Here is a 12,653-nt window from a genome sequence, read left to right as displayed (position 1 = left end):
GGTTGGGCAATGTTCAACAATAGGAAGAGATTCAATTCGAGTCAATTACCATTTTCATATCAAGGGAATCTTACATAAATGTCCCAAATAACTTACCAACCTCTAGTCATTAATCATATATTTATCAAACTTAGCCAAGCACATATAAAAATTAAAAACCCAAATAATTAAGATTTTTTCTCTCCAAGAATCACATGTAAAGATCTCCTTCCATATTTTTAAGTGTGATCATCAACATTAGATGCAAGACGGAAAGACAATTTCATAGATAAGGTAGCAAACAAGGTGACGAAATACAAAGAAATATATATACAAAATTTCAAAAATCTAAGCAAAAAATGACTTTTTCAATGGGTATGGTTGAAGTTTATTGAAAACATATCGATGAGCCAATATACAAACTTTCAGGAAGATGGGAGGTGATTTGATATCAAATTTGTAGTTAAAATCGAGTCAAAAAAAAATTGCGACACATGTATCAAATATGCATAACACACGCATGGATATATATGTGATACACATTTGATACAATATGATACATATGTGATACACAAATAATACACAGTGTGATACACATCATTTTTTTTCATATTTCATCTTCTAGTTCGAATTTTCAATTCAAACCACCTCAAAACTCCGTCAATCATCCCGAAACTGAGATTCAAACTCCTTAAGATACCCAATCTATTCTAATAACACCTATTAAAAGAAAGCAAAAATTTGACTTTTTTTTTGGTACAAATAGCTAATTGGCTAATATTGATAACATTTGAATAATATTGGTAATATTTAATGAATTGGTCAATTTTCGTAATAAGCTACTTATAAATTGGCATAGCTGGTAGTTCCCCTTTCATCAATAGGACCATCAACTATGTGAACGGAAAAGAACGAACGACGAGAAAATCAGTGGGATTGGCGGGGGAGGAGGTTGGCGTACAGTTTTTCAGTGTGATTCTGGGCCAAAGTTGTACGTAGCCCAACCAGTTATCTTTCTTGGCCCAATAAAGGTTTCTAGTTGGAGTAAGGGAAATTGATCCCCTAATGTATGCAACTATATTCATCTTGACTGATTGAACTTTGCACAATTTACTACCACCAAAATCTTCAAGCTCAAATGAACTCTTTCACCTTAATCAATTTCAGCCACTAGCAAATAGAGCTAAATTGTAATATACAGTAGGTAGGCCACAAAGTGCAGAGAATATTATCAAATTCTCCAGTTGGAAAGTGAGCATGCTTGACTGAAAATATAAAGTACTAACAAAAGAGGGAAACCAGTGGAGCATATATGAATAATAAATAATCTATACTATATTAGGCCAACATTTTGATATACCGTGACGGGTGGGCTCTCAGAAGTCTAATTAGCCCACTAACTTATGTCCTTTAATATATGACATGAAGTTTTTCAACTTTCTCCAAATGTTGTGAAATTGAATCTTCTGCAAAAAAGTTATCTTAGCAAAGAGGGCAGCAAAGAAGGGATATAAAATCTTGCATGGTTGGCTGATTGGCTTAAAAAACAGAGAAAAAGACTCATTCAGAGGCAATGCAGTATAGGTTTAATGGGTTCAATTGACCTCGTCATATTTTAGGCGAAGTGTGTGTCTATGTACACAATTTATATATATGATAATTATTTAAAAAAATATTAAATTATGAACCCATAATTTCAAAATTATCATGGATTCAGTGGTAGGTACGAAGGCTTAATCCATTAAGTCCAAATCCTGGATCTGCCACTGCTGTCATTATGACTTCTACCACACATTCCATACATATTTTGCAAATAAAATGAAAAAAGTTACTCCAACACATCTCTGTCCTCTTGTGTAATGCATGTGAGAATCTCCAACTAGTAAGGACCCAATAGCCCTCATGTTGCTTGCTTTCCATCTATAAATAGCTACAGAGAATGAGTTTAAGCATACAAATAGCATCAATTGCATTCTGATCTATTATCACTCTCTTCATGGCTCAAATCAAATTGATCCTTGCTAACCTTTTCCTCTCCATGATCTTATTCCCTTACATTATTCAATCTATTGAGGGAAGATACTTGAAGTTTGAGAATGCAAATGACCCCTCTAAACCCTATGTTCACACAGTAGCATTAACCAAAAGAGAAACTGAAAAGATGAAACAGTACAATGGAAACATGCAAGTTTATGCAACAGAGAAGGCACTAATTGACAATATGGCCACACCTGCAACCCCGCTAGCACCAACACCGCCAAGTCCGGTTCAGATAGTGTCTCAGCCCCCTCCCCCTGGTCATGCCGATGGCTTCACTCCTTCGGGACCTGGTCATAGCCCTGGGATTGGTCATTCTCTTAAAGGGAACTAAGAGCTGTAGCTACATGCATCAATTATTATGCTAGACATAGGTTTTCATGTCTATGTATAAATGTAATTCATATTACATCATGACATTAAATCTTGGCATTCTAATTATATCAGCAGATTACCTATTTAAGTCTCATAACAGAAAAATGTTCAGAGGACTATGTTTATAGTTTTCTGCATGAAGTACACAAACATACATTTTAACTTTCTCATATGTGCTCATATCACAGTTCCAAACTTGCATTAGTAAACAGTCACTAGACATTAAACTTGACCAAGATCCTGGCAAGTTCTTCAAGGAAAAACAGGCTTTCTGTTTTGGGAATTAAGATTTTATTTACATTAACGGCATTTTAATACGATTGCATGAAAGTATGATTAGTTACATCTCACTATATCAACTCCTGATGAAATTCTTTACCTCGTAAAGTTAAGTTGTCCACCATTCTTCTATTAAGTTGGTCTAAATCAATTTATACACTAACAATAATCAAAATAAAAATATCGGTCTTAGTTCATAATCTTCAAAAATTCAAGTTAATAACATGCGGTCTTACTTATTGCAGTGACAAATTCTGTAACCTACTATGAGCAAAGAGAACAGTGAAATTGCATGAAGTGCATAGAACTATATTTAATTGGTGATCGAAAATGTCTAATACTTATACAGAGATGAAGAGGTCTACCAAAATATTAACATTATGCGAACACATTGTCTTTAGATTATAAAATCTCATTTCATTGTAAGAAATAAGTTCCTCCCCTTAAACTTAATTCTATGACAAAATGCTAAATTAGGAAAAGAACCCACTGCAGGCTTAGGTTACTGCAGACATCTTTTAGTATTTCTTTACATAATGTTAGCACATTAACAGTATATTATGAACTGCTGATAGTCGAGAATTTTTTTCTTTGCCAGCACTCTCACAGTTACACTAGTGATTCATGACACTGCCTTCATGCTCTCCTCATTCTTTTTCTTCCTTGACTTCTAAATTGTCCAGTCAAGATTTTACATATCCAGAAGATGAAAGTAGCAGAAATGAGGATGTTGAGATGGATGTGCGAGCACATTCGGATGGATAAGATTAGGAATGAGGTCATTCGGGAGAGGGTGGGCGTGGCTCCCGTGGATGACAAGATGCGTGAAGCGAGGCTTAGGTGGTTCGGGCAGGTGCGGAGGAGGAGCTCAGATGCTCTGGTCAGGAGGTGTGAGCGTTTGGTTCTGGCTGTTACGAGAAGAGGTAGAGGGCGGCCTAAGAAGTACTGGGGCGAGGTGATCAGGCAGGACATGGCGCATCTCCAAATTTCCGAGGACATGGCCTTTGATAGGAATGTGTGGAGGTCGAGCATTAGGGTTGTAGGCTAGAGGGTAGTCGAGCGTTTCTCCTAGCTGCACCGGCTAGTCTGATAGTGTTTTGTCTAGGACTGCTAGCGATTTTTGTTGTGTTTTATAATTTTTATTTTATTAGGCTGATAGCGATTTTTATTTTTGTTGTATTTTACATTTTCGCCTTTCTATTTATTTGTTATATTTTATGATGTTGATACTATTTTTCTGGTTTCTATTGTGGTTATGGATCTATTGTCTCTGAGCCGAGGGTCTCCCGGAAACAGCCTCTCTATCCCGTCGGGATAGGGGTAAGGTCTGCGTACATCCTATCCTCCCCAGACCCCACTAGTAGGATTCTACTGGGTGGTTGTTGTTATTGTTGTTGACTTCTAAATTGGACAGTCTAAATTCCCTTCCAAAACTTTCCTTTTGTTCCTCTTTTTTCCCCTTCTTCTAACTGTATTTTTATCCCTTAATTAAACCGTGGTCGCATCGCGTTCAATTTGTTTCATTGATGATCTTTGTCAGTGTAAATACCATGATCAACATGTTATCATTCTACATTAAGATATAAAACCTTGTCAGTGCAAATACCATGTCTCTAAGGCTAGAAGAGTAAAGCAATTACCCAAAGATGTGGGAAAAGAATCTCTTGGTAAATGTCTGCATAGTTGTCAAAATCTGCACTCTCTCCAAAATTCCAACATGTGCCTTGGTAGTTGGCGCATCTCTGAATATTCAACAAAAAAACTGCAAGGCGTAATTAACCATCTAAATTGAGAATAGGAAAAAGGAGGAAAGATGAATTATAATGGTAAAAACAACTACTATATTAAAAAATCTATAAACCTTTTTGGTTCAAAAGACATGGAAAAGATCCTTTATACCGTCTTTTTTAGGTGATTTATACTATAAGAACCATTTGAGCTACCACCAGCACTCATGAATCACAGTCTAGCAAAAGCTGAAACAAAATGCTCTTTGTTTTCTAGTAGTAATATAGTCTATCATTTATGTCTTCTGCAATTTGGTGGGCCAACACTAAAGAGAGGCTTCCAGGACTCGAGGAGCCAACTTAAGATGCCCTTATTGAAAGAATCCCCTTTCCCAATTTCAGTTTATAGAGAGAATGAGGAAATGGACAGTCAATGAATTGCATATCCCACTTCCAAGGTATCATTTGGTTTATTTTGACTTACTTGAAACAAGTAGTAATAACCTATTTGAGACAAAGAAGAGTGCTAGGGCCCTCACAAGTAGGTGGCTTCTGTAGTTACCAAATTAATTTTAGTATTCACCAGACAAAATATTCTTCACCCCCCCACCCCCCACCCCGGGGAAAAAGTATGAGATGATAACCCAAAACGAGAAAGAAAAAACACTATCAAAGACAAAAAGAAAGGAGGTGGTACTTAGTGAAAAGAGAAATATGGGGTAAAGAAAAAAGAGGAGCTTGGCTACTTGAGCATGAAAAAACCCATCATGATTCATGGAACCCTGGCCGTCATTGAAGTTCAGGAAGAACCACGAAAATTTGCTGCAAAATTGAATTATCTAGCAGAAGCAAGAGTAATAACTTTATTTTTATTTTATTTCATATAATATTGGACTAAGATGAGCTAAATAGAGCTAAGGATATCAAGGAAGAACATAATCACAGCCATATCTATTATCCCTTAATTTCCTCCAAACTCTATATCAAATCTCCAGTCCATATGACAAATGAAAGACGCAGAAAAGAATAGAATGTGACCTGTTGAATTAGAATCTCATATTGGACATCTTCTCCACTAGAAGGTCAACAACATAAATCCACAATATAACTGATCCTCATTAGGGAAAATAAATTAACCAGCGACATCAGCATAAAGCTAAAACAGTTCTCTTAAAACAAATAAAACTAATAGTATAGTACTAGAAAGTAAAAGTATCAGAGATGTCACATCAATTTGAAAATTCCTAAAAAAGATAAGTGATCATGACAGTTGAATTTATTACTACTATGGACAAGAAAAGGAAGAGTCAAAGTGTGGAAGATATAAATGAAAAGGACCACAACAAATTAAAATCTAGACTAATGATCACTTAGTTTCAGTCAACTATCCATAGCTTATTTAAGCCATCCATTAGCAATCAACTTTTTTGGTTAGTGGTTGGTGCTCTTTTAAGCAGAAATCATATTTCCAAGGCACCCGTGCGTGCGGCGCATCTTGGTGCTTTTACTTTTCAACAGAATATTATTTGATCCCAGGAAAACATAGAGCTCCAATTTCATACTAATGCAAAGAGAAAATGAATAGGAGTAGCCAACAAATGAGAAGCAACTAGCAATTAATGAACATTATAAGGGAAGTCCCAAGATTCAAAAGGAAAATATAATTGTATTTAACAGCAATGTGAAGAATATCTTTTTCAAATGCATATATAGTTATGATTGAGCATAAATAAGTATGCAGCAAGCAATAGAAGAAATACTCTACATTTCATAAGTTCTCTTCTCCAGCCGAATTTGATACAAAAGGACTAAAATAAGAATGAGCTCAAAACATAGAGAGAAAAGGAGCAGAAAAGGCTTTTTAATTTTCTGGAAAGCTACTTTTAGCAGATTATAACAAAACGGCCTTAGCCGCCCTTCACAGGTTTTTGATACAGCTGAAATAGGAATGATCATGGTTACCTAAGATTTGGAATCTTAACCTTTCAACAGCTAACTAATCATGAAGTACTCTCTCAAAAGCATAAGTGTACCATAAACAAATTAAAATGAACTAGAATAAGATGGGTTTCACTTAAATTTGTGTACTGAAAAGCGTCAGAACTTGCATATAAACCACCCAGATAAAAAAATTAAGCACAGACAAGTGGGAAGTACTAAAGAATCCAATCTTTCAAGTTTAAATTTCGGTGGTGGGACGGCCGGCTGAACATAATTCTGTTATTATAAGCCTAAAATCTGAAGATCTTTAGCTATCTTTGCTATTTAGAAACAATAAAGCTGCATGCACAAAAAGAGAGGCTACTGTACATCCAACTATCAGCCTTACTACAAGTCTAAACACTTTACAATGCAATAAATACTTGTCAGCCAAACGACCGCATGACTCAAGCAGGTCAAAGCATTATATTTTTAGTGTAAGTTGGATGCACCAACATCATGTAGATTTTTTACACCATAATTTAATGTTGACTTACGAGTTATGACCAGAGACGATTCTGAATATAAACTTAATGAATTCATTTTATAAGTTCTTACTTCTTACCGTTGAACTTATTGCACTTTTGAAATATAATTATAGGTTCACAATTAATAGTTATTAAAACTTTAGTAATAACTTTTCACATATATTTACACCCCATGTTAAGAATATTGGGTAATTTAGATCCAGTAAACTAAGCTGCTTATCCTTCTTCCTACAACAAATATCTCTTCATAGCAACTATAATAACCTGAAAAATAGAGTAAATCTACTATCGCCTGATAGTATATTATATTTTACTATGTTGTAAAAAAAAATTGCTATCAAATAACTTAAATCCTATTTTTGAAAAATATATGTATAGCAGCAACTCAAATTGTAAAGAGGACAAAGAAATGAAAGAAGCACTGATGGACCATAAAAGAACTAGGAAAGAAGTAACAACGAAATACAGTGCTAAAGATCAGTGACGACCCATTTACAAAGCAAGTTAAAAGCATTCCAAACTTATTGAAGGACCATGAACCATCCAAATTGTTCCTACAAGAGGACAATTTTAAATTTTAGAAAAAGTACAGAGTAATAAAATATTGATGACCTTACATGCATAGGAAAGTTCTCGTTCCTATATATACACAGGTACCACAACAACAGAAAACATTCTTCACCCAAAGACCAAGTTAGATATCATCTCCATAGAACACTTGAAACCCCATTACTTTTCTCTCCTGTGGTGTCTAGTTCTCTTTGCTTCTTTCACAAGCAAAAAAATTAAGCATTCAAAGAGCTATTTCACCTTTAAGTACCTCTACAGAAATTGCCTCTCTAGTTATGGCATGTATCAAACATATCTGTGTATTTAGTTTCCTTCTTGCAGTAGTTGCTTTCCACCTCGTTCTAATGACTGAGGGAAGACAACTGAAAGCATTGAAGAAACACGAGTTTCACTCTGCTGATAACACGATGGAAAAAGAAACTCTTGGGAGGCAAAGTTTTACTGGTGATACTTCACCAGTTATGGGAAAAATCAACTACACACCAACAGGAACAGGAAATAGTCCAGGTATTGGACATTCTTCTTCAGGACCAAAAGCAAATTATCAACCAAAGCACACTGTTGAAGGAAGCGTAAACGATCTCAAAGCAGGACACAGTCCGGGTATTGGTCATGCTTCTCAGAATAAAAATATTGGCCCAAATGTTTAGACATGTTGATATGTACATAAGATTTGCACTCTTATGTGTAATTAGTAGTAGTAGTAGTAGTAGTAGTATAAATTCAATTGTTCGCCACAGGTTGAAATATAAGCCTGGAAGTTGTATTTTCAATAGTATCGTACATGTATATCCGAACATCTAGATTTCATTTTAGAGATGCTAAATAAATTGAAGTTATTGCACCTTAAGCAATTATTCGTGCTCTTGATCCTTCCTCCTTCTATCCCATATAACATTACTTGAAATTAAAAGATATGAGGGGCTAAACACCTCTACGCATGTTAAAGCCCATTGTGCATGCAGGTGAACAATGGGAAGAGATGAAAACTATATATGAAGTTCAGCTATCCAGGTCTATACCAGAAGGTGCTTGCTAATATATTACTACAAAGAAAGGACCATAATGTGCGCCGACTTTATTGCGACATTTATTTTTAAGAAAATCTCATCTTTGTACAATAATCAAGAGGTGCTTTTGTGTCTTATGAAATCAATGATCTTAGAAAGCATCACAGAATACAGTATAAGTTAACAAAGATGTTCAATTACACACAAGGCAGGGCATTTGGAGCATGGACAACATAACAAAGAATAGGAACGGGTCTAGATCTGATACCATATAAAAAAATGAAGTTTGCGACTAACTTTACCGCAAAAGTTAACTCATGAAGTGAAGATTACCCAAAACCATATAAGGAGACAGCAGTTCATTCACTCAACCATGTGAAATATTCTACACCTTTTACAACATGGAAAACTTAACACACACCCTAAAACTTAGCTCTGTTATTTGGCTATAGTTCCGAAAGAATTTAGATCACTTAAAACCCAGCTATAGTTCAAGTTCTAAAGTACAAAGAGATGGATATCTCAAGTATCCTCCATAAATTTACTCCATCCTGTATCATTCCACGTACATAGGAAATACAATTGATCACAGTAGTGTATTAGGTACATGATGAGATGCTTTAACTGTAAAGCGACTATCACGGCCCCAGATAGCATGATTTGAAAAGGTAGCACTTTCCAATCTGGTGGTAAATTGTTGATGATTCTCATATGAACCCACTAAAATATGACTAAATATTTAATTAGTACTATACAGACAATAGAAACGAACAAGTGGAGTTGACAGTGACAGCTGAGCAACGAGGTTTCCGAATGGGGCAACGCACAACCTTAACCTTTGGTTTGAAAATGTTATTATATCAGTCAGGCCAACTAAAAGAGGAAGGAGAAAAAAGAAAAAAAGGCAAACTCCATGTGTAGGGACTAGGGAAGAGCCAATTAAGCACTTTTCAATTGCAAATTGCAGAGAAGAAATATGATTAAAATAATGTAAAGGCACATGCGACCCACCGTGAATCCCTACTTTTTGTTCAATAAATTAAGTACTAAACAAAAAATGCTGCACCATGATAAAAATAAAAACTGATCTTTGATGCGCAAAACCCAAAGAAATTTGACCTTATTATGACCATAATCGGCATAAGCCTGTAAATCATCAAAGGCGTGATCAATTAGTGACAGCCGAAAAAAAAAATTATAAGCATTGAAAGGGATGGCAAGAGATAAACTATGAGAGCGTAGATGCGCGACTTACCAGCTAGTTCTTTTCCCCTTTCAAATTTGTCAGTTATATGAAAGGAATTCGCCATCGGGCATCCTTTATCTGTCAAATAATGAGAAAAGGGATTACATTTCGTTATATCTAATTCCATACTAATTACTTGCCAATCAAACCATTCAAAATTGTATAATAACGTCCAATTATATCTAGATCAAATATTATTTCCTCCATCCCAATAAAAGTGTCGTTTTTTTCTTTTCAAGAATCAATTTAGATAATTTTCAAAGAGCAACTCAATATTTTAAAATTAACTAGTAGAGGAAGAACCTAACACTAAACCATCATTATTTGTCAAAGTTGTGGCAACATATTTGATTAATCGCATTACAAAAGAGAGATCAAAACGTTCATATTAACCACCCAGTTACTGTTATGATTACAGCGTCTGAGAAAGATATCTGAGAGAGACTGAGAGGAACAAAGCAATGGATTAACAGGACATTCAACTCATAGAATTCACCATTTGCAGATCCTCCAAAAGTAGGCTTACAATCTTCATGTACAGCTCTTCATCAACTTTATAAAGGTCATAAAAAATGGTAGAACCCAATTATCAAGTGTGAGCTCACATCTTTATGAAAAACAAGAGAAATTTAACGATCAAAAAGCCCTCATAAATTATGGAAATGTATGAAACACATCCAGCAAACAAAATCATCCATCACCATCCAACTACTGAGCCTAACAAGTATGATTGACCTTCTTATCACCGGCTTCTAGTTTAGCCAGACCAAGCTCCTCCTCTAGCTTGGTCCAAGCTTTTACCAAGTTAGGAGGGAACTTCTTCTTCACTGTCCTGCCCATCCCTTTTGCATCTTTCAACTTTGATCTCTGCACCAATCCTTCCACCAAATACTTTAGTGTACTGAAATCCGGAATCTTGTGAACTCTCACACTCTCCTTGAAAACTTTATACCCTGTCTCAAACCGTCCCTTCTTACACAAGTAAAAGATCAAAGTCCTAAACGTTGCAGCGTTTGGATTGCACCCCTTTGACCCCAAATCCTCATAAACCTTCTGCGCCTCATCCATCAAGCCATTCTTACAATAACAAGTCATCAAGTAATTGTAGCTAATCGTGTCGGGTTTTAACCCTGCATCACTCATTTCCTCAATTAAGGCTTTCACGCCCTCCGGATCACCACCCTGAATGTTCATAATCTTTACATTGTATGCACCAACATCTGGTCCATGCCCTCTGATCACCATCTCATTCCAAACTCTTTTGGCCTCATCGATCTTCCCCTTCTTATAAAACGAGTGCAGTATAGTAGTGAAAGTAACAGTAGTAATCTCCACGTCTTTCTCTTCCATCTCCTTAAGCCTTTCCATTGCCATTTCTGGCGATCCATTTTCACAATATGACCTAATTAATATACCATATGAGACTTTATCAGGTAAAAATCCATACTTCACAGGAATTTCATCAAACAGGTGGGGGACACGATCATATTGTTTCGAGTGCACGCAAGCTGATAAAAGCACATTGAAAGAAATTGTTGATCTGGGGGTGCCTAAATCATCCATCTCATGATAAATATTGAGCGCGTGATCGAACATTCCGGCGACTCCATAAGAACGAATTATGGATGAAAGAAAAGGCTCTTGAGTAATTTGTGAGCTATTCTTGTGAGAGTCGAGGAAACTTTCAATGTCGGAAAAACGATGGGATTTAGCGAGGCGCTTGACTGTGTATTCCTGAGCATAGCGGGAGGACAAAGGGGAAATGTAACGGTCGGAAACGGAGGAGTAAATCTCTAGGGCTTTGTCTGGGTCGTGCTCGGCTTTGAGCTTTGATTTTGCTTTGGAGATAGAGATGGTGGCGCTGGAAGCTGACAAAGCAGCCGCGGTTGAGAGGTGGCGCGCGTGGCGCAAGGCGGCGGAAGAAGACATTTGTTCTGGGCTTTAGCAGGGTCGGGGATGAGCTTTGATGTGCAGCTCAAGGGTGAAAATGGAGTACGGTTTAAGGAGGCGTTCAAAGGTTTGACTCCAGCTTCATGCTGTCGCTTAGAAATTGTAATAGAAAAGTATTTGAGAATTCATTTTCCAAAAGTTTAATTTCCTACTTACTATTTTATTTTATTTTATTTTTGCTCTTCTTCTCACTTTAAGCAAATGCACAGTTTGTTTGTTTTTTTTTAAATACAATTTTAGTGTAGAAATTAGTTGTGCCGATGATCATATAGAATAGGCTTTTTTTTTGTTTAATATTTTTATGTAAATGAATGAAGCTATCCTGCTCCTTGAACTCTATTCGTACAGTTTTTCTGGCTTCTCTCTTTCAAGAAGTTAGAATTGTGAATTGTTCTCCATAAGGTAATACAAAAATTGAGTATTAAGGGGTTGTTTGTTTGGAAATAAATTATTTCTTTTTTAATTATTTCGGGATTAGTTATTTTGAGATTAGTTATCCCACCCTTCTACGTGTATAAAAAAATACTACAATTTCGGGATAACTAATTTCCGGATTAGTTATACCACAATTTTATCTTAACCAAATATAGGATAAACTCATCTCAAATTTAATCTCGAAATTAATATTTAGTTATCTCTCGTACCAAACGAGCCCTAAGTTTGTTTCAATAAGAAAAACTAATTGTGATGGTAATTGTTAGCTAAATTGCACAATGACATTTAATTAGCAGTTTTGACGCTCAAGTTAGTATACACGAGTAGAGGATGTGTTTGTTGCACCATCACTTGTACCGTAGCAAATAATGTGTAGGTTATATTAAATGATTGAAAACTTGGATAATGTTGTGCCAGTGCTACAGAAGAATAATAATATATAAAGATGTAACGCTCTTTGTATATACTCGCGAAGATAATTATTATATTATTTTTGAAATATCAAAGTCTGGTCCCTCAAAATATAAGGCAATAACTATATATAATAAATTAGCTTTAGTGTACATGCATTGCACGT

The 12,653-nt window shown here is 35.7% G+C and overlaps 1 protein-coding gene across 14 annotated transcripts; it reads right to left on the bottom strand.

Moving 5' to 3' along the window:
• Nucleotides 1–1,106: 1,106 nt before the first annotated feature.
• On the bottom strand, nt 1,107–11,747 carry LOC107782940 (small ribosomal subunit protein mL103 (rPPR7)-like). 14 transcript variants are annotated; one of them, XM_075249733.1, is made up of 6 exons: nt 10,188–11,745; nt 9,701–9,769; nt 9,565–9,591; nt 4,311–4,412; nt 2,211–2,306; nt 1,107–1,445 (listed from the first exon to the last, which is right to left on the bottom strand). In XM_075249733.1, the coding sequence occupies exon 1, from the start codon at nt 11,618–11,620 to the stop codon at nt 10,409–10,411; it is 1,212 nt and encodes a 403-aa protein (XP_075105834.1). In that variant the 5' UTR covers nt 11,621–11,745; the 3' UTR covers nt 1,107–1,445; nt 2,211–2,306; nt 4,311–4,412; nt 9,565–9,591; nt 9,701–9,769; nt 10,188–10,408. The 14 variants fall into 14 exon arrangements, 13 of the variants coding, with proteins under 13 accessions (XP_075105834.1, XP_075105828.1, XP_075105833.1 ...); XM_075249727.1 differs by lacking the exon at nt 9,565–9,591 and having other exon boundaries at nt 4,311–4,432; nt 10,427–11,747; XM_075249732.1 differs by lacking the exon at nt 9,565–9,591 and having other exon boundaries at nt 4,311–4,432.
• Nucleotides 11,748–12,653: the final 906 nt, after the last annotated feature.

This window comes from Nicotiana tabacum, chromosome 3, assembly GCF_000715075.1.
Source record: "Nicotiana tabacum cultivar K326 chromosome 3, ASM71507v2, whole genome shotgun sequence".
NCBI classification, from domain to species: Eukaryota; Viridiplantae; Streptophyta; class Magnoliopsida; order Solanales; family Solanaceae; genus Nicotiana; species Nicotiana tabacum.
Note: the sequence above shows the minus strand (reverse complement) of the source record. Positions and strands in the feature narration are given on the sequence as shown.